The sequence below is a fragment of the Bubalus bubalis genome, chromosome 20 (genome assembly GCF_019923935.1).
Source record: "Bubalus bubalis isolate 160015118507 breed Murrah chromosome 20, NDDB_SH_1, whole genome shotgun sequence".
NCBI classification, from domain to species: Eukaryota; Metazoa; Chordata; class Mammalia; order Artiodactyla; family Bovidae; genus Bubalus; species Bubalus bubalis.
This window is the reverse complement of record NC_059176.1, coordinates 5,471,275-5,498,141: the sequence shown is the minus strand read 5'-3', so window position 1 is coordinate 5,498,141 and position 26,867 is coordinate 5,471,275. Positions and strand designations below refer to the sequence as shown.

At 59.3% G+C, this 26,867-nt stretch overlaps 2 protein-coding genes, 1 long non-coding RNA gene and 1 other non-coding gene across 9 annotated transcripts in view; 2 read left to right on the top strand and 2 right to left on the bottom strand.

Annotated features, from left to right (window-relative positions):
• The window catches only part of EVL (Enah/Vasp-like), a 143,547-nt gene extending 137,310 nt beyond the window's left edge, over positions 1 to 6,237 (top strand). For all 6 annotated transcript variants that reach the window (XM_025271198.3, XM_025271200.3, XM_025271195.3 and 3 more), the window contains 3 exons: positions 4,241 to 4,307; positions 4,626 to 4,683; positions 5,765 to 6,237. In XM_025271198.3, coding sequence (XP_025126983.1) covers positions 4,241 to 4,307; positions 4,626 to 4,683; positions 5,765 to 5,802 — 163 coding nt within the window. In that variant the 3' untranslated portion in view covers positions 5,803 to 6,237. The remainder of the gene's footprint in view (positions 1 to 4,240; positions 4,308 to 4,625; positions 4,684 to 5,764) is intronic.
• On the top strand, positions 3 to 2,667 carry LOC112580825. Its single transcript, XR_006547075.1, has 2 exons — positions 3 to 2,397; positions 2,518 to 2,667. It is a non-coding gene; the product is annotated as an uncharacterized LOC112580825 (long non-coding RNA).
• On the bottom strand, positions 3,564 to 3,635 carry TRNAE-UUC. Its single transcript has one exon. It is a non-coding gene; the product is annotated as a tRNA-Glu (tRNA).
• A 1,821-nt stretch (positions 6,238 to 8,058) lies between the features above and the next one.
• DEGS2 (delta 4-desaturase, sphingolipid 2) lies at positions 8,059 to 26,794 on the bottom strand. The gene is made up of 3 exons (XM_006079109.3): positions 26,616 to 26,794; positions 10,129 to 10,871; positions 8,059 to 8,298 (listed from the first exon to the last, which is right to left on the bottom strand). Exons 1-3 carry the CDS (start codon positions 26,695 to 26,697, stop codon positions 8,152 to 8,154), a joined length of 972 nt encoding a protein of 323 aa, XP_006079171.1. The 5' UTR covers positions 26,698 to 26,794; the 3' UTR covers positions 8,059 to 8,151.
• Between the last annotated feature and the right edge of the window lie 73 nt (positions 26,795 to 26,867).

Below are 26,867 nucleotides of genomic sequence, written 5' to 3'. Positions count from 1 at the left end.
CGAACCATCTGTCTCTGGGACCTCCTCTGTCCCCTCCCGTGACTAACACCCCAGCCCCTGCCGCGTTGTCGTCTAACAGCTATCTCTGGGAGAGGGCGGGCTGTGCGTCGTGAGGGACGGGGCAGGCCAGCTCCTCCTCACCCTCGTTGGTGGGGGGCCGCAGAGGTGCAGTCCCAGCTCTGGGCTCACCAGCCGGGACACCCGGCTAGGCAGGGGGCCTCTGCAGCCTCCTCTGCTTGCTCCACCCCGTGTGGAGGTCTGCTCACCCCCCGCAGGGCGGTCGAGCGTGGATGGCAGCCGCATGCAGCAAGTCCCCCTCACCAGCCCTCGCTGCACCCTGCGGCCCGCAGTCCCGGGGCTGGCCCCGCACCGCCCTCCTCCGCTTCCTCTGCATCTTCCCAGGGAGATGCTGGCCACGTTTCCCAAACCAAAAGCTGACGTGATAATGGGATGGGTTGTTTGCAACAGAGGTCGCTCAAAAAAACCTCAGGCCATCAGATCGTAACCAGGGGCCGAGCGTGGCCTGAATGTGCAGGCTTCTAGAGCCCGCACTAAGGGGTGTCTCCAACGTCCGTCACAAATCGGAGGCAACAGCCCAGAGCAGGTGGCGCTTGGTCCTGGTCTGGCCAAGTCAGCCAAGAGACAGCTCTGGCCAGCCCTGCGGGAGCAGTGAAGACACTCACGGGTGCTCAGGGAGGGCCGTCCCAGTGTCGGCCAGGGCCCATGTGGGGCCCGAGTCAGCCAGCTTCTCGGCCGGGCCTGAGGTCCCTGCCTGCACAGAGCTTGTCTCTGTGTGCAAAGACCCATAGACAAGACAACCATGCGTTCCCACAGGTGCTCGGAGGAAGACACTGAGGGTCCTGTAGTGGGCAATGCCGGGCACAGAGGGGCTTCAGCAAGGGGGCTTCTCAGAGGCGGTGTTTGAGCGGACAAGGATGAGGGGAGCCCGCCCTGCGGAGAGTATGGGGGCGGACTTGCGAGCTGAAAGAGCGGCAAATGCTAAGCCCCCGAGCCTGCCACCAGCCTGGCGAGTTCAGAGAAAAGAAAGCAGAGCAGCGTGGCTGACGAGCGTAGGGCGTGGGGAGGGCAGAGGAAGGCACACTGAGGGGGAAAGCCTGGGTTTGTCCACGTACAGGCCGCTTTCTGTGTGCCCTGGGCTAGGGCGCCATGATGCAGTGCCTCTCTGGCCCGCTCGCCTGGCTGGAGGCAGGAGGTGAACCCATCAGGCGGGAGCCAGAGCAGGGCCCGGGAGGTGAGGCGGGCAGGGCCGGCCTGCAGCCCTCGGCGGAGGTGGCTGCTTCCTGCTGGTGGAGCAAGGACAGGCTGCCACATTTCGAGCAGCCAGGTGTCCCTTTCAGGGCGAGAACGCTGTCCAAGGCGTTCCCACTGGGATAGCAAGTTCTGCAGCTCCAAGCTGGAGCGCTTCCTAGACTCACAGATGGTGCCCTGGGGGCAGCCGCTGTAGGGCCCGCAGAGATGTTGGGGTCACTGTCGGGGTGGTGGGGGTTTGTTCAGAGGGGAGGACCAAGGCCCAGAGAGGACTTGGTTTGTCCAGGTGCCCTGGAAAATTGCTCTTGAAACAAGGACTTGAACCTACATCAGGGAAGGGGACCTCTTTCCCCACCAGGATCCAAAATTACTTACATACTCAGTCAGGACCACGTTTGGCCTCTTTACTGAATTCATCCAGAAACGTGCAGGAGCACCTTATTTTTTTCCTTTTTAATCCAGGTATGTGCACTGGACCACTAAAGTTTTGTTTACATGGCATTCAGTGGTTTTTAATCCAGCTTTCCTGAGATGATTGACATCTGACGTTGTGTGAGTTCAAGGTGCACAGCACGATGGCCTCATGCGTTAGATGCTGTAAATGATTACCGCGGGCAGGCAGGTTAAAACGTCCGTGACCTCACACAGTCACCTTCCTCTGTGAATGCGCTGAGAACTTGCAGACCTTGTTGCGCTCCTCCCAAGTCCGCAACACAGCACCGCCAGCCGCGGCCGCCGTGCCGTCCATTCACCCCCACGGCCTGTCTGCCTCGTTACCGCAGCTGTGCGCCCCTCGACCGCCTCACCCCTGGCAGCCACCAGGCCAGTCTCTGTTTCCATGAGTTTGGCTTTTCGAGATTTTTTTATTTTGTATTGAAGTATAGCCGATTAACAAGAAACGTTGTGAGAGTCTCAGCTGCACAGTAAAGGGACCCAGCCATACCTATGCTTGTGTCCCTTCTCCCCAGACTCCCCCCTCACCCAGGCTGCCCCGTGCCCTGAGCAGAGCTCCCTGTGCTGTCCCCCAGACTCCCCTCTCACCCAGGCTGCCCCGTGCCCTGAGCAGAGCTCCCTGTGCTCTCCCCCAGACTCCCCTCTCACCCAGGCTGCCCCGTGCCCTGAGCAGAGGTCCCTGTGCTCTCCCCCAGACTCCCCCTCACCCAGGCTGCCACATGGCCCTGAGCAGAGGTCCCTGTGCTCTCCCCCAGACTCCCCTCTCACCCAGGCTGCCACGTGCCCTGAGCAGAGCTCCCTGTGCTCTCCCCCAGACTCCCCTCTCATCCAGGCTGCCACATGGCCCTGAGCAGAGCTCCCTGTGCTGCACAGGAGGACCCTGTTGTTCACCCATTTTAAATACCGGCTTTTCTGGATTTTACGTAGAAGTGAGATCATGCAGCATTTGTCTCTCTCTGGCTTATTCACTCAGCGCCATGTCCATGTTGTCACAAACGGCAGGACTTCCTTCTTTCTCATCGTGGAATACTTGATTATATAAATGTGTGTGACGTGTACCTATACATGTACACATGTGTGCATACACACCCACGTAGATACAGATAGGACATCATCTTCATCCACTCATCAGTCAGTGGGCACTCAGGTGGTCTCCATGTCGTGGCACTTGTGAACAGCGCCACAGCAGACGTGGGGTGCGGCCATCTGCTGGGAACAACGAGCTCGTTCCCTTCGGCTGTGTCCCCAGAAGGGGGATCGCTGGCCCACGTGGAGGCCCCTCCACGCTGTTCTCCATCACGGCGCACCGGCGCTTCAGTGTCCTGCTGGTTCTCCTCCGCTGCGGAGGACACCGGCCCGACCAATCTGTGCGTTGACGCCTGGTGGTCGTGCCAGTTCCCCCGGTGTGTGCCTGCCGGCTGTCACGTGTCCACTCCCCAGTCAGTGTGTGTCTGCCGGCTGTCACGTGTGTCCACCGGCTCTCACGTGTGTGTCCACTGTCACGTGTCCACTCCCCAGTCAGTGTGTGTCTGCCGGCTGTCACGTGTGTGTCCACCGGCTCTCATGTGTGTGTCCGCCGGCTCTCACGTGTGTGTTTGCCGTCACGTGTCCACTCCCCCAGTCAGTGTGTGTCTGCCGGCTGTCAGGCCCATGATCCCTGTAGGCGGCTCTGGCCACGTCATTTCCCTGAACCTGCCCCTCTCTCCACGTGGGGAGAGAGACTGAATCCAGAAAGTGTTCCCTCGGCACCATGATTCTCCTTTGAAAGGCCAGGTGAAAGCATTTGCCAAAATTTTCTTCCTTTTTTTTTTAACCATGCTGTGCTGCTTGTGGGATCTTAGTTCCCCGACCAGGGATCGAACCTGGGCCCTGGCAGTGAAAACACCAAGTCCTAACCACTGGACCGCCAGGGAAGCCCCTGTTGAGACTTCGCAGGGAGGATTCGTGTGCAGGAAACATTAAATTTCAAGCCAGCTAAGCTTAGTTCAGAAATGTCAGAGAAGGACAGTCCCCAGAACCAAACCCTCTGCCTGAGAAGAGCAAAACCAGATGCAGAGCCGGTTGCCAACACCAGGGCCGCTGGTTCGTGTCAGACGTGGGTTACTCGGGGCTGAGCAGCTGTCTCCTGTTTCATGCCAGCATCACTGGTTTTCCCCAGGCTGTGGTCTAGCCAGGATCAGAGCCCTTATTCTGAGAACCAGCTTATCAGCATCCTTTTCCCAGGGGAGGGAGCGTGTGGCTCGGAATGCCATCCACACGCGTGGGTGCTTCCGTGTGAGCGCTGTCAAGTCGGGAGACTCCAGGTCCTGACGCTTGGGTTGGGAAACATGGTCACGGTATCCAAGAGGCCCTCTCAAGGTGGAGACGGGGCGTGAGAGTCCTTTCTGAAGCGCCAAAGCAGCAGCATTTGAAGAGGGCAGAGCCAGGCCCTCAACGGGCAAGCACTGGGGCGCCCACGTGCCTCTCTAGCTCAGCCCCCCGGTGGCCACCCAACCGCACCCTGCCGCCCTCTCCCCAGGATGAAGCCGGCAGGGAGTGTCAACGACGTGGCCCTGGATGCCTTAGACTTGGACCGGATGAAACAGGTGGGCGGGTCTGTCTGGAGAGTCTGAAGGAGCGGGGGCGGGGAGGACGGGGGCGGGGAGCCACGTGCAGCCTCAATGCCCTTGCCCCATCTTCACCAGGAAAGGGCTCTGGGCCCTCCCAGCCTGCTTCTGGGTGGGTCCGCCCTGGCTTTGCCCAAGTATTTCTGAGGCATCGCAGGATGTCCCATCCCTCCTCACACACACCCTTCCCCAATGGGAGGGCAGCTGAGAACACAGAGGGACATGGCTCTGAAGGGAGCCCAGCCTCCCCTGCCCGTGACCATTGCCACCTTCACCCTGAGGCCCTGCTCCCAACAGGAGATCCTCGAGGAGGTGGTCCGGGAGCTTCACAAGGTGAAGGAGGAGATCATCGACGGTGAGTGGCAGGGCGACCCCCGCCATGGGGCAGCACCCAGCCAGGCTCACGCCAAGGGTCCTTGGGGAGGGCAGGGGTGCCTGTGCCCAGGGCTGCAAGCCAGGGGTCAGGAGGGCCCAGCCAGTGAGGCCATCCTGGGCCGAGAGGCTGAGGGTTTGTGTTGAGGGGTTTTGTTCTTCCTCCCCACAGCCCACACCAGCCTCCCAGTTCTCTGGTTGGGCAGACTGAGGCGGCCCAGACAGATTAAGGAACTTGTCCAAGTGTGAGCATGTGTTCACGGTCTGCACCTCAGTCTGACCCCACCCCACAGGCTCCCTCCTGGATGAGCCAGTGGCGGGAAGGGTGCGTTCGCTAGTCCAGAGCAGCTTTGAACCATCTGTAATTTATCTTAGTATCCCGTGGACTTAGATCACTCTCCTTATTCTGCTGCTTCTGATCCCCGAGTTTGGGGCTACAAGGGCAACTGCTGCCTTCCCAGAGGCTAGAGGGCCCCAGAAGACACAGAACTGCCTAAGGGCCTGACCGAGTCCACAGCCCACCGGGCACTGCTGGCCTGGGGAGCAGGCGTGCAGCTCCAGGGGGCAGGGCCTCGTCCCAGTGAATCACATCCATCCGTCCACTCCCCACCGGAGCCTTTGAAACAGCCGGCTCAGATCTGGGGCCAGAGGAAAAGGAAAGGTGTGGGCCAGGCTGGCTAAGCCCACAGAGCAGGGAGGCGCGGGCTGGGAGCCAGCAGACCCAGACTCCTGCCCAGGGCTGGGTGATCAGCCACGCCCTGTCCTTGATCCAGGAGAGAGTGCTCAACTTCCTGTTGGTCCAGTCCCCTACCAGGCTGGGATGGGCAGATAAGGAGTTAATGAATGAAGAGGGGAAACAGAGCGGGAGCCAACAAAAAGAGACACAGAGGCCAACTGTTAACCCCACTTTATTGCTGGGCACCCCTGCCTCAGGAGGCCATGGGCCAGAGGGGTCGGGGCGGGCTGGGGGCACATTGGTCTCCACCTGCTGTAGCGGCCGCAGTGGGCGCAGCCCTCTGGGTGGGCAGTTGAGGGACTGAGCCCTTTCCTGTCCTGTCCCTCAGCCATCAGGCAGGAGCTGAGCGGGATCAGCACCTCGTAGGCCAGAACCCCCGATGCCGCCCATGACCCGGGCCACCTGACGGCGGGGACCCCACAGAGCCCAGCGCCCAGGCCTCCGGCACACTCAGCCCGCGCTGAAGCCAGGACATGCTTCGTTTAAGTCTTAACCTGTGATAAATATTAAAATGAGGAGAAAGGTTCAGTTCCTGGATTTTTTAGATCCAACCTGACAGAACGCCAGGCCTGCCGCCTTTTTTTGTATTTTATATCTACCTATTTAAGTGTACGTTTCTTTGGGTTCATAGAGAAGACACCCCAAGTCACGCGCCTCGTTAGAAGGTCTCAAGTTTTCTCCTAGGTGCCCTCGGGAGCGGCAGCCGCTTCCACACGGCTCCTCCCCGCATCCCAGCGGTGAGGGTCTGTCCACACACCAAGCCGTCTGTGTCCACGTGGTAATAAACGCTTACTGTCCACACCCCGGCTCTGGCTTGTTCACTCAGCACCAGCTCCTGGTCGCGCCTGGCTGGGGAGGCCTCTTCTTGGGGGAGGGTCTGCAGAGTGGTGCCAGGAGTAGGGGGGTCAAGGCGGGGGCCTTGGGAGTGAGGCAAGGAAGGACGGGGTGTGAGCTGCCAGCTCAGGCACTTCCAGCGGGAGTCCTGGGGCTGCCCCTGGCCAGCCTCCTCCAGGGAGGTGGGCCCTGTGTGGGGCCTGTGCAGGAGCATCAAAGGGGCCAGGAAGGTGCACCTGCTCAAACCCCCACCCCCACCTCACAGATGGGACCCTGTGACTCGGGCTCAGCCAGACTGGAAGGCAAGGCAAGCAAGTGTGGCCTCTGCCCTGCCCCCAGTCTCCTGCAGCCCCTATGCCCATCAGAGGTATGTCTCAGACCATGCAGGGCTGAACCACAATGGGTTTGGCCCTCAGCGCTGGCCACTGCTGCCCCTGCGCCCAGAGTGGCCCTAGCTAGTAGGAAAGCTTTGAAATCCTGTGACCATCCCCCAGCCTCCAGGACAGCAGTGTGCCCAGGCCCTGGCCCAGCTGTACTCTGGGGGCCATGGGAGGAGCCCTCACCACCACCCCCCAGCCTGGCTCAGGACAACAGGACCACTTGCTGGCCTGGCTGGACATAGTCCATTTCAGTGCATGCTCCCAGCAACTGAGAGAGGAAGCCTGCTCTGCATGTCAGGAGGGGAGTGGCTTCAACCCACAGTTCCAAGAGGCACTCTCTGCAGCTCCTCCCACCTCCCACAGTCCAGGAATCCTGGGGCTGTGGGGAGGGGGGCTGGCAGGTGTCCACGGGGTGTTCCCGGTTGCTGGGCTACCTCCTCCCAGGACGGTTGACAGCCCTGGGCCCACCTTCAGCTCTGGGCAGGGTCAGATAAGCGCCTGGCAACCGGGAGGGCTCAGCTGGGCTCTCGGAGCTCCCTGCCCAGCGGCGCTTCCCTCCAGCATCGAGCGCAGGGGTCTCCTCCCTGGGCCATCCCAGTGGTCAGACCACTCAGGGCCACTCCCAGCCCCACCACACCCGCCCCCAGGGTGGTCCTCGGCCTCCACAGCCTCACATCTCCAAGGGGGGCTGTGTTTCTCTCGCGCAGGCACCCTCCTGCTGCCTGCCTGCCTCTGGGAGACCTGGACCCCCATCCCAACACAGCACCTCCCTGGGCCAGGGGCTGCTGAGGCCTCCCCCCCTCACCTGTGCCATCAGCCCTTGGCTTAGCCAGGACAGGCTGTGCCCCACGTCCTGGAGACACCATCAGAGCTGCCCTTCACTTGGGCTGTCACCCCTTGGTCCGGCCACCTGTCCACCCGCCATCTCCCCGGCCTATGGTACCCCTTCTCCATCTTCACATCTGAACCGGTGAGGGTGTGGGCTCAGGCTGGAGCAGGGGTGAGGCAGACCGGGGCAGGGGCGGGCTAAGGCAAGAGCATGGGCCGAGGGCCGCATGGGCCTCTGCCCATACCTGGGGCCAGCCAGAATGCTGCCTCAGTGTGGTCCCCACGAGGGGGCACAGGGCAGGCCCTGCCGCGGGGAGCCAGGCCCAATCAGGGGAAGCAGGCTCTGGGGACTTGAAAACCAACGCTGGATTTAATTTAGGCCATGGGGATGCCGGAGGTCTGCTCCCTAGGCGCAGAGTGCCCAGGGCAGGGTCAGGCCCAGCCCTGAAAGGGAGGGCCGGCCTGAGGTCACCAGTCCATGTACAGCCCGAGCCGCCGTCCGTGCCTGCTGCCGCCAGGTGTTGTCTCGGGACTCGGGGAAAAGAGCAGTGGCTCAGGGCGCGGGAACCAAATGCCGCCGAACCAGTTCTGGACACTAGGCCGTGGGACGGTGACAGCCAGCCCTGCATCCAGCGGGGCACACGGGCCCCAGGGTGCCGGCCGGCTGTGGGGCTCACAGGCGGTTCTCCGCCAGCTTGCACACCCGCTTCACCCGCGCGAAGGGTCCCAGGGAGTCGTCGAACACAAAATCCCAGAGCACCTTCACCCACGAGTGATGCTGGGGCAGGTGGTCGTAGTACTCGGGCGCGATCTTCCGTACCTGCAGGGGAGGGACGAGCGGGTCTGAGGCCGCGCGCGCGCACGCACGCACGCAGATACGTGCGAGCACACAGACTACATGAGCACGCGCACGCCCTGTCCGCGCGATGAGGGTACCCGTGTCCTCCAGCTGAGCCAAGCAGGAGGCGGCAGGCGCTGCCCGAAGGCGGAGGGGCCATTGGCACCAGGAGGCGCTGAGCTCCGCACCCTCCCACCCTCTGCCCCTCCGCGCCCCCCCTCCCCCCGCCCCAAGTAGGGTGAGGAATTAAAATGCACACTCCCCTCCTTCCCGGGGGCCCACATCCCAAGTCTCCGTTCCAGGAGCCCTGGGGTGGGCCAGAGTTCTGAGTTCTGCTGAACCACAGTCTGTCCCCACGCCTCCGTGCCGGCACAAGATGCCCTTGTGAACCTGCAGACTCTCCTCTGACTTCGGCTCCCACCACGCCCTCACCCCATCACCTTCCTCTCTGGCCTCAGTAACTGTCGTTTCCCACTCCAGCTCCCTGACCCCCTCTGCACCTGACACCCTCAGCCCGCCTCCTCCAGGAAGTGCTCCAGCCTCAGCAGCTACATCCACACCAGCACCTCCCCTGCTCGCCAACCGCAGGAAAGGCCTCCCCTTCCCCCCACCGCCCCCCCCCCTCCCCAGGACGCACCAGGTGCGCAGGACCTGCTTTAGAGCCAAAGATGGGGCGGGAGGGGGGCGCCCTCCGGGGGATGAGGGGACCCGAAAGGCGGGAGCTGGGAGCCTTTGACTTTGCTTGGGAGGAGTAAAGGGTCACAGCTGACACCAGATGGTCCTGTTAGCATCTTGAGTCAAGAGTCTGGCTCTGCTGCTTCCTGGGAGCAGGGAACCACCCCCCAACCTAAGCCTCTGGCTTCTCATCTATGAAATGGGCATGATGACCTTGAAATGTCACATGGGCTTGTGGTGAGGCACCCATGAGACAGTGCTCAGCACAGAGCAGGACCTCGGTGCTGTGGAGGAGTCACTGGGTGGACACGGTACAGACACCTGCACACCCAGACCAGTGCTCACACACATTCAGACACACGTGGGTGGGTTGACATGCACACCCAGACATGCATGTACATACAGGCACACCTAACCACGTGAACACACAGGGACACACACACACACAGACTCGCACACTCACTCTTCCCAGCACAGCAACCTCCAGCCTCCCTGGGCACCGGCACCTCTGCTCTAACCAGCCAGCAGCAGAGCAGAAGGCCCCCTCCTTCCCGCCTCCCTCTTGCTCCTTTAGACAGTCTCCAACCCCAGGTCTCCCAGGACGCAGGCACCAGCCCAGGCCGGAGGCTTTGCTCTGAGACCGCTCAGGCCAGACCCCTTGGGTCACAAAAGGCAAGGCTCTCTGTCCTCTGTGCCATGAGGGGGCCCTGGAGGGTCACAGGGCAGGGACAAGAACTAGGAGGGACAGGGTCAAAAGGCGGGTTGCTTCACCCACACCAGTGCTACTGCTGCACCCTCTGAGGCACAGACAGAGCCAGCGGGTGGGCCCAAGACACAGCCCGCCCGTGACTGCCACCGCTGTGCTCAAGCAGGGTCTCATTAAACCAAGAGGAACTGTAACATGCCCCTCGAGCCCCTGCCCACCCTGAATTCACCTCCTTGTTCTCCAGTCAGGCACTCCGGGTGCCTCGTGGCCTTTCCTCCTGCCCTGGGGACCACAAGGGAGAACGTGGCCACCCGGTGATCGGCAGGAGAGAAAAAGAGGCCACAGTGCAGCCCAAAGCCCTCCCCGCCCCCCCCACGCACCTCCCTGCCTCACCCCCCAACACATCCCTGCAGCTGCCTGACCCCGCCTACCAGGGGCAGGTTGCAGCTGGGGATGCTGGGGAAGTCATGATGTTCCATGTGGTAGCCCACGTTGAAGGTGATCCAGTTGAGGGGCCCGTAGTAGGAGTAGGTCTCGTGGCCCTTGAGGAACATGTAGTGCTCAGCCACAAAGTGGCCCGAGATGGGGTGCAGGCCCAGACCCAGCAGGGAGCTGGCCAGCAGGTAGACCACGGGCTTGAGCCCCCAGAGGGCATAGATGGTGGCGTCGGCCGCCAGCTGCACCAGGGTGTTGCACAGCTCCATGCGGGTCATGGCCTTGGGGTGCACGCAGAGCGGCCGCAGCGTGTAGAAGAATGGCTGCAGGGCCAGCCAGAGCAGCTTGCGGGCCGGCGTGCAGAACAGCCGGCCCTCAAAGTACGTGGGCACGTCCACGTCCAGCCCATCGCCACCCAGGTAGCGGTGGTGGTCCACGTGGTACTTCTTGAAGCTGGCGGCGTAGGGCAAGCCCACGGGCAGGTTGGCGAAGACGGCGAACCAGCGGTTGCGGGAGGGGCAGCCCGTGCCGAAGGCGGTGTTGTGCGAGATGTCGTGGATGGCCAGCGTCAGCGAGTGGTTCACGCAGCCCCCGAAGGCGTAGGCCCAGAAGAAGAGCCAGCGCCACGCCAGCCCCTGCACCAGCCAGCAGGCCAGCAGCTGCGCCAACACCATTCCCGTTACCGTCCACTTGAGGTAGGGGTCCGGCCGCATCAGGGCCTTGATGGCCGGGTACTTGGCTGCAGGGAAGGGCGGGGGAGAAGGTGAGGTGGGCACTGGCCGCCTGGGTCCCAAATCCGTGCTTCCCCTCCCTCGCCGGCCCTTCCCCTCCCCCTGCTTCCCCTCCCGCCCCCTCCCCTCCCCTCCCCCCCCTTCCCCTTCCCCTCCCCGCTCCATCCCCTTCTCCTCCTTCCCCTCCCCCTACCGGCCCTCCCCCCTCCCCCTGTTTTCCCTCCCCCCTCCCCTGCCCCCGCTGGCCTCCCCTCCCCCTCCTTCCGCTCTCCCTCCTCCCCTTCCCCCTCCTTCCTCGCCCCTCCCCCTCCTCTCCCCCTCCCCCTTCCTCTCTTCCTCCCATTTTTCCTGTTTTCCTCCCTCCCTCCAGCCTTTCCCCTCCACCATCAAGCCCCCAGGCAGTGACCCAGAGAGTCCTGCAAACTCTGTGCACCTGCAGACCCTCCTCCACCCCCCACCCCAGGGAGGCTCTGGGGAGACTTCCCGGAGTGGGGGGTCTTGGTCACCAGCCTCAGTAAAGAGCAGGTGTCAGCCTGGGTCACAGATTTTCTGATGCCTGAAATCAAAGCAGCTGCCGGGAACTGCCTGTTCGATACCCACGCGGTGCTGTGAGTGATTGGGTCTTCAAGGGGGGGCCACCGGCAGACTGTCTGGGCCCTGGGAGGGGGCAGCGGAGCTGGGGGAGGGGAATGTGGAGGGCTCTGGCTTTGTCTCTGTGTTTCAGTTCTTTTAAACAAGATCTGAAGGAAATACGATAAAACGTTGGATATGCTTATTGGGGTGGGGGTGGGGGTGTTTGTTATCATATCGTTTGTACTTTTCTGTATTTTGTTTAACAGAAAAAGGAAAACACAATGACAGTGGGAGTTGCCCACGCAGAAGAGGGCCTTCAGGAGTAGTTAGGAGAGAAAAGGGTGGAGTCGGGGCCCTTGGGTCTAGAGAGCAGCACCTGCTGGAAACCTCTGCTTGGCTGGAGGGGGTGGGCAGGGCCAGGCGCAAGGCTGCGAGCTGGCTGGTGCTGTGTCCAGAGGTCGGGAGGGACAGGGCAGGGGCGACGCACGCTCAAGGGGACAGTCATGTGTCCACCCCAGGTCCGCTGTGTCCCTGGGTTCCTCAGGTGGGGCCAGTGCCTGGGCACACGGGTGGGGATTGAGGCCAGTGAGGATTCAGGCGCCCTTAGGACCATCAGTGCCTGACTCCAGTGTGCCCATGTCCACCCCTCCTGCCAACCAGCAGCTGGGCAGCCTCAGACTGGCCTGGGAAGAGGGTCTCCAGGGCTGCAGCAGAGGCTGGGCCCTGACTCGAATCGGCCAGGCCAGCGTCAGATCTTGGCTGCTCGTCCCTCCAAGTGACCCAGGAAGTCGCTTCCCTTTTGCGCTCAGAATAGGAAGCAGGTAACAGCTCCTCCTTCCTCCCCACACAGAGAACTTCCTGTCAGAGCCGCTCAGCAATGGAATCAACTGTTTTAGAGGTGGTGAGCTGCATGTCCCTGGGGGTATGCAAGGCGAAACACACAAGAGCCAAGGAATTCTGTCCAGTCAGGGGGAAGCTCGCTCCAAGTCCCCCCACCGGAGCCGCAGCGGCGCCACAAGCCCATCTCGAGGTTGGCCCTGATCTCGCAGGGTAGCCATGGTGCCACCCTCCCTGGGCCTCTGAGTCTCAGAGGGACATGCATGGGCCGGATGTGCCTTGCAAGGTGTGTGTCCCCCAGACTGGTCCTGGCTCCTGATGGCGGGCCAGCTCACGTCGGCTGGAGATGCCAGGTGTCACTGTCGGGGTCCCCACGTCCTGGAACCTCTGCCCAGGAAGCCCACAGAATCTCCCTGGCAGCACTTACACCCCTGCTGCCTACACAGCAACACTCCCACCGGGCTGTCACCTCATCTGGCAGCTGCAGGGGTTTGGGCTCCAAGCAAGTGAGCAGTCGCGCTACACTTGGCCTCAAGACAGCCGGCCAGGGGCCAGGGTGCGGTCTGAATATCATACCCCTGCCCCCTGTTATTTTTTTAATATACAATTTTACTTCTTTATTTTGGGCTGTGCTGGGTCTTCGTTGCTACGAGGGCTTTTCTCTAATTGCATCAAGCAGGGGCTACCCTCTGGGCATGGTACCAGGCTTCTCGTTGTGGTGGCTTCTCTTTGCAGGGCACGGGCTCTGGGGAGCGTGCGCTCCGTAGTTGAGGTCCGCGCGCTCTAGAGCACAGGTGCAATGGCCGTGGCGCGGCTTAGTTGCTCCATGGCACCTACCGTCTTCTGGGACCAGGGGCTGAACTCATATCTCTTGTATTGGCAGGCAGCTTCTTTACCACTGGGGCTTCCCCAATAGCTCAGCTGGTAAAGAATCCGCCTGCAATGCAGGAGATCCTGGTTCGATCACTGGGTCAGAAAGATCCCCTGGAGAAGGGATAGGGCACCCACTCCAGTGTTCTTGGGCTTCCCTGGTGGCTCATATGCTAAGAGAATCCACCTGCAGTGTGAGAGACCTGGGTTCGATCCCTGGGTTGAGAAGATCCCCTGGAGAAGGGAACAGCTACCCACTCCAGTATGCTGGCCCGGAGAATCCCATGGACAGAGGAGCCTGGAAGGCTACAGTCCATGGAATCACAGAGTTGGACACTACTGAGTGACCTTCACTTACTTTTTTACCACTGAACCCCAGGGAAGCCCTCCTGCCCCTGTTCTTATTCCGGCCTCCTTCCCTCTACCGCTGGGGCCACTCCCAGGCTTCCAAACCTTGCACAACTGCCTGGGTCCTTTGATCCAGAGAGCTCTCCCTGAATCTGCAAAGGACACCACCTAATCAGGTCCAAGAGAATGGTGGTCACAGCACAGTGTCAAACCTGAACTTGGGAAAGCACAAGCAAGCCCAGGATGGATGATAAATCTCAGCCCTGCTTAATGGGCCCCCAAGGACCACAGCATCCCCAGGTGGGGTTGGAAGGGAGCAGCGTTCATAACAGGTTCAAATTCCAGCTCTGGAAAGAGGGTCTAATAACCAGAATGTATAAAGATCACATTCAACCCCCAAACAAAAAGACAAACAGCCCAATGAAAAATGGGCAAAGGAACTTGAATAGACGTTTCTCCGAAGATGCACACCTGGTCCTCTAAGCACGTGAGAAGGCGCTCGGTCGTCCGTCACCTGGGGTGCCACTAGCGCCACAGTGCGGTCCCGACTCCGAGCCGCTCAGAAAACCAGAAAATGACAGCCGACGCGGCTGCGGAGAAACAGCGACCCTTGTCTGTATGTTGCCAGTGGGAATGCAGAATGGGGCAGCCGCTGCGGAGAGCAATCGGGAGGTTCCTCGTAAAGTTAAAAATGGAATTAACCATAAGACCATGCAATTCCACTCCTAAAGAATTTAAATTCAGGGACACAATAGATACCATGCACACCCATGTTCAGAGAGCTATTCACAACAGCCAGAAAGTAGGAACAACCCAAGTGTCCATTAACTGATAAGCAGATAAACAAAAATGAGGTCCAGCCACACAATAGAATATTATTCGGCCTCAGGGAGGAACGAAACTTCCAGTTATAAAACAAGTAGGACATAGGGACAGGGACGTAATACCCAGGATGGTGATTACAGCCACAAAAGCAGGTCTTGGAAGTTCTCACCAAGAATTTGTCATCCCAGGCCAACTAAGCTTACTACGGTAATCATTTTGCAGTATACACACATATCAAACCATTATGTTGTACACTTTAAACTTATGTTATCTGTGAATTACATCTCAAAACTGGAAAAAAAAAAAGGGGGGGGAATTTGTCATCCAAGAACTCATCAAGATAAAAAATTGTAACACTGTAAGATGACAGATGTTAACTAGACTTATGGGAGTCATTTTGAAATACATGAAATCATTGTGTTGGGGGGAGGGATAAATTAGGTGTTTAGGATTAAAATATCCATATTACTATATATAAAATAGATAATCAACAAGGACCTACTGTGAAGCACAGGGAACTATCCTCAATATCTTGTAATAATCTATAATGGAAGAGAATGTAAAAAAATTATATATATATTTATATACATGTATATTATATAACGGAACCATTTACTGTATATGTGAAACTAACACATTATAAATCGACTGTATTTCCATTAAAAAAATTTTTTAATCATTATGTTGTATATCTGAAGCTAATGTAAATATAATGTTATAGGTCAGTTATACTTCAATTTAAAAAATCCTTACATGGAGAAGGAAATGGCAACCCACTCCAGTATTCTTGCCTGGGAGATCCCATGGACAGAGTCTGGAAGTCTACCGTCCATGGGGTTGAAAGAGTCAGACGCAACTTAGCAACTGAAAACAGCAGCAGCAAGCATACAGTCAGGCCGGTTGTCATTTGGGGAAATAACTCTTGATACCTCTTGATGAAAATGTGATGTAAGATGGACAGCAAAGTGACCTAGCAATATGCAATGTAGAGTTTTGTAAGAAATTAAAACTTATGTATAAAATATATAAATAAATAAATAAATAACAAATAAAACTTATGTATAGAGTCAGAGTTGCAAATATTCAAATAGTAAAGTAGGGGGCTACGGGAAAAATAAAAATTCCTTATATTGACTTTCCGACTTCCCCACTTCACAATGTCAGCGTCCTTAATCCTGCTCCTGGGAATTGACTCCCGAATAAACTACCAGCACCTCCTCCTCCAAAACCAGGAATAAAGGACTGACCCAGGCGACTTAAAATAGGATGAACCTTGAAGGCGTTACGCAGGGTGAGAGCAGCCAAAGGCCACAGACTGCATGGTTCCACTTAAGTGAAGTGCCCAGAACAGGCAAGTTCACAGAGCAGAAAGCAGAGGCTGCCAGGGCTTGCGGGGGCAGCGCAGTGACCTGGAGGCGTGGAGTGTCCTGGTAAAGAATCCGCCTGCGATGCAGGAGACCCTGGTTCCATTCCTGGATCAGGAAGATCCCCTGGAGAAGGGATGGACTACCCACTGCAGTGTTCTTGCCTGGAGAACCCCCACAGACAGAGGAGCCTGGCGGGCTACAGTCCATGGGGTCACAAAGAGTCGGACGCGACTGAGCAACTGAGCACAGCTCTCATGGTTAGAATGACAGATTCTATGTTAGAGCTTCCCGTAATAGAAAAAAAGTAAAAAAAAAAAAAACAAAAAATGCCAGCTCCAAGCAGGTTACCTCAGCTCCAAGGGTTCCTTTCTGAACCATAAACAGGCCACTGGGAGGATGGAGAGATAAGGTACGGAGCCTCGGACTGACTGGCTGGGAGCAGGCACCCAGATTAATCTGTGCTTTGTGACAAGCGGCCAACATGTGGAGACCCAGCAGGTTTAACAGGCAACCAGGGTGCTCCCCGCAGAGGGGGATGCCGGGGTTGGGGGTGGTGGGATTAGGCCAGTGGGTGCTTCCTCCCAGGCCTGCCCACGTGGCCCAGCAGCAGCCACGTGGGTCATCCCCCTGTTGTGGGAGGCCACTTGGCTTCCCCAGGAAGGCCAGAGGCCCCCATGTGATGCCCACTGCCCCAAGCGGGCAGAAGAGGCAGGGACAGGAGAGCAAGGCCCTGCCGCCTGAAACCAGCTCCCAAGGTGGAGGGAGAGACTGGCAACTGGGGGGGGGGGGGTGGGCAGAGAACAGCGCCCCCAAAGATGCCCACCTCCTACTCCCTATTTCCATGGCACCCGGGGTGCTGGTCTGCAGACCTCATGACAGCAAGGAGCTTCTGGATTATCCCAGCGGCTTAGCGTCACCCCAGGCTGGGGACAGTGGGGAAGCTGGCAGGAGAGGAGGTTCTAGAATGCGTAAGGTCTCCACCTCCCTCGCTGGCTGTGATGACGGAAGGGCCGTGAGGAAGGGCCACGAGCCGAGGGGAGCAGGCAGCTCCGGGAGGTCTAAAGGCCGGGAGACAGATTCCCCCGCCAGCGCCCCCGGAGGAAACTGCAGCCCCATGAGACCCGGGTCAGGCATCGGACCTCTAGGACCGTGAGGGGACGAGTGTGGTGTTTGCAGCCCTAGGAGACTCGCAGCAGCTGGACGGCGGATGAGGAAAGCCCGGGGCTCCAGCAGCCCACATGGCCTCGGGCCCCACCTCTGCCCAGCCTGGCGCTGGGCACAGCGGCCACTCACGCTTGCCCCTGTCCATCAAGGGCCGCACGGCCCGCCCGCCTTGGCCAAGGCGGACCAGCCAGCATGGCGTGAGCCCAGCATCACCCTGCCGGGAAGGGCCAGGGAGACCAAGGACCCGGCCGGAGGGTGGGGGCTGGCGCGTGGGACCCACTCCGGAGGGGGTGCAGGGGGCAGGCCTCGTTCCAGCTCGTTCCAGCCCCGAGAAGGGGTCAGGGTGAGCAGGGACATGTCAGAGGGTGGGCCTCAGTGTTCCCCAGGAAGATGGGTGCCTCCGGTGGGGGGCTGAGAGGGACCCTCTGGGGAGGGGGTCCAGCGGCCACAGCGGGGTGGAACAGGGGAGGAAGAGGTGTCTGCGTGACAGCTGGGGCCAGAAGGACGCACCTGCAACCGCAGCAGTGGGGAAGCTCTCACCCACAGCCCAGGCCTGCATTTCATCAAATGCAAGGTCCCCGGCCTTTGCGTACCTGGATGTCAGGCTGGGGCCACAGGCCCCACGGGGCTCCACCAGTCTCCCGACCAGCAGGAGTGGGTCTCTGGGCACCAGCCTCCCTCCTTGAGCAATCAGGGACTGGGCCCTTACCTGCCCGGACACACCTGGGAGCTGACTCAGGTGGCCAGGGGCCACCAGCCTCTACAGGGCCAGCCCCCACCCACCCCCCTCCGCTGCCCCGTTCCCCTTGGAAGGAGGCCAGGCCCAGGGCAGGAGGGCGGGGCAGGCCACACCTGTTCCAGGTGAGCACAGCCTGGCAAGTTCTGGGCCAGCAGGGACCAGAACCCCAGCTCAGGGATCCAGGCCCAGGAACAGGCCACTCCTGTGCTGCTCAGAGGCCAGGGCTGTGACCTTGAATGGGGAGTCCCCAGTGCCTCGTCTTGTCGAACAAGGCCAGTTAAGTCCTGCGTGAGTGGAACAAAGGGGAGTGCCCTGGGGGTCCCCCCTGCCTGGCCTGGCACCCCCTTCTTGCTTTCCTGACAGTTCCCCAAGGACCCAACTGCCCTCAGCTTGGCCGTGGCCCCAACATGGGCGGGAGTGCCCGGTCCCCAGGCCCCGACCCTGGCCAACCAAGTCCTGGATGCACACTGCCCCGGCCTAGGTCTCCGCATCCAGGAAATGGGGGTGATGCCTGCTCCCCCCTGCTCCCCCCTGCTCCCCCGCATCCAGACTGTGGCGAGCCCGGGATGACGGCTCAGAGCCCTAGGAGTTGTTACTACTATTGTTATTCAACACAGTTTCCTGACCTGAGAGTAAAAACATCCCATTTCTGACCCTTGGGGCCATGGGCTGATGGTGGAAGCCGATCTGGCCCCAGACTTGCTTTAACCTGTGAGAACAGGCCCCAGACTCCCAGACCACTACACCACTGGGCCTGGCCGCCCTGCTGGAAGCAACAGGAAAAGGACCGATGCACAAGCTAGACGCTGGGTAGCTCAGGGGCAATCTGAGAAGGGGCCAAGCTCCAGATCACCTCCCCGCTGCCCAGAGCCCCGTCCAGACCAGAGAGACGGGGGAGGCGCCCCAGCAAGCTGGGACAGTGGGGGGATGGGCATAGCAAGCGCTACAGCCCAAGGCGGACCCAGGCAAGACCCTGTGAGCTCAGACAGCAGAGCAGCTGGGGGCGGGTGGGCAGCAGATTCCAGGGGTGGCACAGCTGGGAGGCCTCACTGAACAGACTCAGCCTTCAGTAAAGACCCCAGAAAGGCACCATCTAAGTGGGGCCACTCTGGAGAATCCCTTGGACAGCAAGGACATCCAACAAGTCTGTCCTAAAGGAAATCAATCCTGAATATTCATTAGAAGGACTGATGTTGAAGCTGAAGCTCCAGTACTTTGGTCACCTGATGCTAAGAACTGACTCATTGGAAAAGACCCTGATGCTGGGAAAGATTGAAGGTGGGAGGAGAAAAGGGGACGACAGAGGATGAGATGGTTGGATGGCATCACCGACTCGATGGATATGAGTTTGAGCAAGCTCCGAGAGCTGGTCAAGGACAGGGAAGCCTGGAGTGCTGCAGTCCATGGGGTCACAGAGTCGGACTCGACTGAGCGACTGAACTGCAGCAACTCTGGACCAACCCACGCAGCACTGGTGAGCGGGTCAAGCTGGTTCACTCTCCATCTACCACCTGCTGGACAGGTGGTATGGCAAACACTGAACCTGTTCAATGCCGGGGCTTCCGGGCCCCAGGGGAGCTTGGGAGGCTTGGGGTCCTCCCTGAGAAGATGTTCTGGGGACCTCCAGCCACGCAGGCCTAACGAGGTCACTGGGCACAGTCAGATTCTGGGCAGCTGCAGCTGTGGGCTTGGGGTGTCCCACTGCGGGGGTCAAAGAGGGTCAGAGAATGGAAGGCAGGACAGGTGCCTGCTGGACTTAGCAAGGCCCCTGGGGGCCCCAGGTGAGAAGGTGAGGCCGAGTGAGGGCAAGGGGGGAGAGGGCTGGCTGGGGGGTCGAGATGGGGGAAAGGGGGCGGGGTGACAGCAGAAAGAGGGGATGGAGGTGCGGGGTGGGGTCACTGGCCTGACCGAGGGGTGCCTCTTCCAGGGCTCAGGGGTGCGGCCGGGGAGGGGAGAGCCACTGGCTCCATCTTCTCTGGGTCCCAGGAGAGGGGTGAAGCCCGAGGAGGAGGACAAGAGTGCCCAGCAGCCCCCAAAGCAGAGCCCTGGCCCAGCCTGACCAGGCTCTGCCCACCCCCCCGCCCCGGATGATCTCAGCTGACAGCAGGGGAGAGGCCTGCCCACCCAGGCGTCCAGCGCAGAGCATCTCAGAAGCTGGCGAAGGACACATGTGCCTCAGGGTTCTCAGGTCCAGTTGGGCAGCCTGGAGCCGGGCATGGACTGCCACCTGGAACCAGACCCATGCAATGGCTTTCCAGCAGCAACTCAGGTGGGGCCCGAGGCAGTGGGCCATGAACAACAGTCACTGCTGGAAGTCACACTGTCCAGGCACGACACAGGAGGAGGGCTGGGGGCCCAGGGAAGGGTCCAGGCAAGGCAGGGCAAGGCCGACAGAGCAAGACTTGACCTCAGGACCCTCGACTTTGGGCCTGCTGGATGCAAGCTGGGGCCTGGGTGTGGAACCGGACCTCAGCAGGTGAAACGTGCTCGGCGTCTGACACACTCACTGGGGCCTCACCAGTCCACCTAGGAGGGCACTGGGCCCCCATCTTAGAGATGGGCACACAGAGGTTCCACCACACCTGATTTTCTCTGACTCCTTCGTTGTCCCCAAGGATCCCTCAGTCCCAGAGGAGCTGTTTCCTGAAGCTGGGCTGCAGTCATCAGGGCCAAGTGCCCAGAGGTAAACCCTGGGTCCACATTCAGGAGAGCCACACTGCAGCCTGATTCAGTCCAGCTGCTGTGTGCCCTGGGGCAAGCCCCTGTCCCTCTCTGGGCCAGCTTCCTCGCTCTCCATCCCTCAGGCACCTGCTCTGACAGTCCGGGGCTATAAGCACCCAGGGGTGGGGGTCTTCCCCGAGGCAAAGGGGCCACAGGTGTGGAAGAGGGAGGAGGCCGCAGGCCCTGAGGTGTCGGGAGCCGGTGGCGGGAATTTCCATGCTTTACATGCATTTACATACAAGACTTGTTCACAAGGCCCCGAGGGCCCAGCAGAGGAGCAGCCTGTGGGAAGGGAGGACCCAGGCTGGGCCCGGGTCCACTGCAACCCACAGAGCAGTCTCCCATGGATGCCCACCTGGCTGTTCCCAGAAGCTTTCCTGATGAACCCTGCTGTGCCAGGTGGCAGCGGGCAGGGAAGGCTGCCAGGTCCTTACCCTCTTCGGGCACCGGGGGTGGGCACCTAGGGTGGTCCCCAGGCCCCCACCTTGGCCCTGCCGACTGGCCAGCCATGAGGTCCCTTCTCTCTGACTGACCGCTTCCCCCAGGGAGGTCAAGTGCCATGACGGTCCCACTAGCTCGGGGTGGAGGGGTCCCTTCCCCACCAGGTACTCCCTAGTCTCGAACATTCCCTGACGTCTTTCAGTCCCTGCCGCCCCCCCTACACGCTGCTCCGGGTACAGTGCCTTCCCTGCCCACCTCCACACACACACACACACACACACACACACAGCCAGGCGGCCCTGCTTCCGACGGCTTCTCCGTCCCCCCACCCCCAGCCCTGTCTCTCCCACCTGGGTTTCGGTTTCCGAGCCAAAAGGCAAAGCTAGGCCTGTCTGGTCAGTGTGGGAGGCACTGGGGGTGGGGCGGGGGACGGGGGAGGGGCCCAGAGCACCTCCAGGAGTCACGACCCCACCCCCTCACCTGCCTCCCGCTGAACCTGCTCCTGATTCATTGACAAATATTTGCCAAAGCTCCGGGGACGAGCCAGGCCCCAGACCCCAAGGCGGGAGAGGGGGCACGGTGTGTCCCCGAGAGGATGTGCCAGGAGGAGACGCACACCAGGCCCCGTGACCCTCAGGCGGGCACTCGAGGGACGGAATCGGGATGTGGGTCCAGGATAGTGACTGCAAGTGGTCCTGGGCCCTCTGGGGTGAGGGGAGCGCTCTAAACTTGGTTGTGTAACCTTACTAAAACTCGCTGGACTGTGTCTTTATAATGAGCGAATTTTATGGCATGTAAATCATGCCTCGTAAAAGTGGGTACAAATTAAAGAATGCAGGTTAGAAGCAGGCCAGGCAGGAAGGCGCAGCACACACATCAGTACAGAGGTCGGAAAGAATGAGAGGAAGGGGCCACGTGAACCGGAGTCTGCCCACGAGTCATGTGCCAGGGACTGGACGGGGGACAGGCTCTTCTCAGGTCCCGGGTGGAGAAGAGGGTGGGACAGAGGTGTGGGCCGTGTCCCCAGGTTAGAGACTTGTCCTAAGCCCAACCCCGGCTGGCCAGGAGACCTTGGGCAGGGCGACTAACCTCCCAGGGTCCCGCCCTGCATAAAAAAAATGCAAAAAAGATGTAAATGTCTGTAAGATTAAATTTTAAAAAGTGGGGAGGAGGTGAGAAAAGAATGAAAAAAACGCCCTAAGTGAAAAGACAGGGCTTCCTGCCCCCCAGTGGCAAGGATTAACCTGTATGCCCCGTGCTCCCTGGCACCGCTGTGTGCTAAGTCCCTTCAGTCGTGTCTGACTCTATGACACTCTATGGACTGTAGCTCGCCAGGCTCCTCTGTCCATGGGATTCTCCAGGCAAGGACACTGGAGTGGGTTGCCAAGCTCTCCTCCAGGGGATCTTCCCAACCTAGGGACCGAACCCGTGTATCTTATGTCTCCTGCATTGGCAGGTGGGTTCTTTACCACAGCGCCACCTGGGCACTGCTGGAAAGGGGATAAAGCCCCCGGACAGTCCTGGCACGAGTGACTAGAGATGCTGGGGAGCAAGGGTGGTCAGAGAGCAGGAGCTAGGGGAAAAGGGTACCAGAGTACTGGGGTGTCGATGCAGAGCAGAGATGAGATTTTTAGGAAGGGAAATCCCCCAACCTCTAGGATCTAATGCCTGATGATCTGGGGTGGAGCTGATGTAATAATAGCAGTGACGTGTACAAGAAATGTCGTGCTCGTGAATCATCCCCAAACCCCACCGCATCCCAGGTCCAGCAAAAAACTGTCTTTCATGAAACTCGTTCCCTGGTACTGAAAAGGTTGGGGACCGCTGCCTTGGAGGATTCAAGCCAGGAAGGACACAGTTAGGTCAAATAGGGCCCTAGGGATCACTTACTGTCTGTGTGGCCATGGACCCAAGCGCCCCTCCCTCCCCAGCCAACTTCGCCGGAGCACAGCATCCCTTCCCTCTGCCCTCACAATGTGATGCTGTGTGGCTTGCCCATCATCACAGCCCCTGCCCACTGGCTAATCAGAGGACTCACAGCTCTGGCCAGAGGTGAGCTGGCTCAAGGGGAGGACGCACTGCTCAGGGCAGAAGGGGAGGAGGCGCCTGTTCCCTCTGTGGGATCTCAGAGCTGGGTGGACGCAGGCTGCAGCCCGCCTGGTGGACGTGGAGAAGGCGGGTCAGGCAGGATCAGGGGCAGAGAGAACGGCCCTGTGGCCAGCCTGCCCTCCTCTCCTGTGGTCTCCATGAATTCCCTCGAGCTTGTCAGCCAGTTCAGTTCTGGGCTTAACCACTTGCCACTGAGAGAGCCCCAGTAAAGGCTTTTCCTAAGCAAATAAGTCAACAATTGCCGGAGCCTTACTTCCTTATTTTACTTGGATTATTTTTTGATTATTTGATTTTTTTTAAACTATGTGTGTGCCCTTTCATAAATAAAACACAAAATCACAAAGCTATTTGTTTTGGAAAAGACAAATTCAAACGCTGCCTCTTACCCTCTGGGAGTGCCTGGCTTGGGCTCTGATCTCCAACAGGACAGAGCCCCACTGGCTCTCTGCTCCGGCCCTCGAAGCTCAGGGAACCTCAGCCCTGGCCTGGGAGGCATGTCTCCTTCATCCAGGCAGGATCTGGAGGTGGACTTTGGTCCTGCACAAAGAGCACTGCAGCTGGCTCTACGCAAGGACTTCCTGGGTTCTGACTCCAGGATTGAGCTTCCCTGGTGGTAAAGAACCTGCCTGCCAATGCAAGTAGATGTAAGAGACGTCTGAGTTGGGAAGATCCCCTGGAGGAGGGCATGGCAACTCATCCCAGTATTCTTGCCTGGAGAATCCCATGGATCGAGGTGCCTGGCGGGCTACAGTCCATGGGGTTGTAAAGAGTCAGACAGACTGAAGTGACTTAGCATGCACGCACTACTCCAAGAGGTGAGGCTCTTTAGGAGCATCCACTGGCCCCCAGGGAGCTGGCTGGGCCTGGGCCACGGCAGCCAGCTGGCTGGGCCTGGGGCATATCCCTGCCTGAACACCAACTTGGCCTCTGTGGCCTCTGAGCTGTGTGGCCCTGGGCAAGTCACTTCCCCTCTCTGAGCCCCACTCAGGGGCTGTAAAGACAGGCCGACAGTTAAACGTAGGGTTTTTCAGGCTGGGAAACAGCAGATGGAAGAAAACAGGAAATCAGAGATGGAAGAGCACTCACTCCTCGTCCTTGGGGAAATCACAGAGCCTTTCTGCAAGAGAGAAGCTAACACTGATTGAGTGGTGGCAAAACAGTTACCACCACCTCATTTAATCTGCACAGCATCTCCACAAAGAAAAGTGGAAGTGAAAGTGAAGTCGCTCAGTCGTGTCCAACTCTGCGACCCCATAGACTGTAGCCTACCATAGACTCTAGCCTACAGGCTTCTCCATCCATGGGATTTTCCAGGTAAGAGTACCAGAGTGGGTTGCCATTACCTTCTCCAGGGGATCTTCCCAACCCAGGGATCGAACCAGGGTTCCCGCATTGCAGGCAGACACTTTACCCTCTGAGCCACCAGGGAAGCCCTCCACAAACAAAGCACTACAATTAACCGCTTTAACTCAATCAGACATCAGTTTCTTCAACTGCTTATTGACTCGCCCAGGGTCACAAAGCTGATGAGTGGGTATGGTCCTGGCTCACAATCAAGGTCAACAAACCTTCTAGGTCTGGAAACCTGCCTCCAAGAGATAAAGACCTGATGGGCTGGAAGGGGAATCCCACTGGAGCACCCTCCCTCAACCCAGGCCAGGAGGGGGCTGTTTCTGCAGGAGGGAGAGCTGAGCTCGAGCGAGTAGGGCAGGCAGGAAAGACTCGGGGTGGAGGAACCGCAAATGCAATGCCTGGGAGGGAGGGAGGAAGACACATTCCAAGTTCGTTAGCTCAAAACTGGCTGTGTGGGGAGGAACCTGCAGCACCCAGTGCAGAGTGGGAATTTGCAAAGCGCCCTGGAGAGTCAGCCCTTGAGAACTTGTGCTGTCCCTGCCCTGGCCCAAGTCACCGCCCTCTTCTCTAGGTCTTCCAGGGTTCCCAGCCATCCTGTCCAGGATGCTTCCTGGATTGGTTCCAGGGCCCGTGGCTTCTCTCTTCGGAGAGGAATCCTTCTCCAAGTCCTGGCATGCTGGGTACCACACTGGAGCACCTTCTCACTCAACATCTCCTTTTATCCTCATACCCACTCTGCCAGAAAGGATGACTGTGCCCATTATGCAGACTGGGGAAGTAAGGCTGCAGTCCAGAGTGTCTGCATCCCTCCAGGCACCTCTGTGGGCCAGGCTACATCCCCCAGCCTTCTCCACCTGGGGCCAGGTGTGCAGTGAGTCCTGTAAGGGGTGGTGGGGGGGACGGCGGGGAGAGCCCAGGGAGGGGAAGGAGACACAGCCCTGCAGGACCCTCTGCGCCACCTGGAGGAAGTTCGCAAGTGCAGCAGACGATGCTGGGGCCACACACAGTACAGGGTTATCGCTCACCTCATAGGAGAAAACCACAGACCCACCCAGGGGTCTCCAGGCCCTGGAACCCCAGCAACAGCAGGGTACAGCCCTGCATTAACCACTCAGTGCATCCGGTGTCTGAAAGGTTTAAAAGGAATAGGAAGATACTTCCCTAGTCTTGGGGTGGAGCAGGAAGACACAAAAGAGAAATTTCTAAAAAAAAAAAAAAAAAAAAAAGAGAAAATTCTAAAGAAACAATCCAATCTATTCAAATGCATTAAAAAAAAAGCTCCTGTGATTATAAAGGGAAGAAGATTTGCAATGTATTGTATAAGACTAAGGGTTAAAAACCTCGATACAAAGAGCTCTAACAACGCAACAAGCAAAACACCAACCCAAGAGAAAGCAAAACACAAATTTAAATGACCAATTAGACATTGAAAGCAATCATCAAATCAAATATTAAAGTCATAATGAAATACTATTGTTTTGTCAACCTGTTTTGCAAAGATTAAAGACTTTTGCCAACTGCAGGTGTGGGTGAGGGTGTGGAATGGTGGCCGACTTTAGGGAGAGGGACCGTGTTCACCTGGAAGCTGATCCGGCTGCAGAGGCGACTTGGTGGCACCGAGCAGAAGCTGCTCTGCAGGTGTGAGTCCCTGAACCCCTTATCGTGGGTAAAGGAACCGTACATTCTGGGTCCTTCTGAGAGACTGATGGAGCCCGCAGGTGGGTGAGTCCACAGGATGGGTGACCATGTAAGTGAAAATGACTTTCCAGGACACTACATAACAGAGAGGGGCCACCGGACATTGGGCTACAAAATAAAGGACAGACTCTGGTAAGCCTTTGTTTGCTGTTTTTAAATAAGTTGTCTCTCGTTCAGCTTTGCTTCCTTCGAGGAGTTCATTCTGCCTTAAAGCCCGGTTTGGGGGCTGGGCTTGGGGTCTCTCGGGCGGGGCCGCCGGGACCTGGCGCTCGGCGCACAGGGGAGCCCAGGGTGCGGAGGACGACAGGTGGCCATGGAGCTGCCTTCGCGGGCGGGGGCGGCGCATCCCTCACAAAGACAGTCGCTGGGACTGACCTGTGCGCCTCGAGTCCCGGGAGGGGCTCCCCTCCCACAGCCGGGATGGAGTAGCCGAGACGCGCTCCCCCAACGCACGGATCTGGGCTCGGGTCCTCGGGTCCCCAATCTCAGGACAGAGGCAGAGACGCGAAGGGAGTCTCAGACCGGAGCTGGGGACCCTGGGCCGGGGAGGCTGCCGGACGGGGAATGGAGCCCCCACCCTCTGAAGCAGAGGTCGGGGAAGGCCTGCTGGGCATCCGGGCCGCGCAGGAGCGACGCCTCCCCGGGCTCGGGCTGACCTGGGACACCACACGGCCCCAGGGCTGTCCCCACTTGGGGCCCGCGCTCACCGAGTATCTCCTTGCGCCGCTGCGTGTGAGGCTGGTCCGTGTAGACCCACTCGAAGTCGCTGCGGCCCACCCTGTTGCCCATGGTGGGGCTGGGAGCGCGGCTCTGAGCGCCCAGCTGCTGCGCAGGGCTCGACTCCGCGGCACCTGTCGTCGTGCGCCGCGCGAGGACCAGTTCAGGGCTCGGGGGCGGGGCGGGGGCGGGGCCTAGGGCGGGGCCAGGAGCGCCTGGGCCACCAGGAGGGGCGGGGCCTC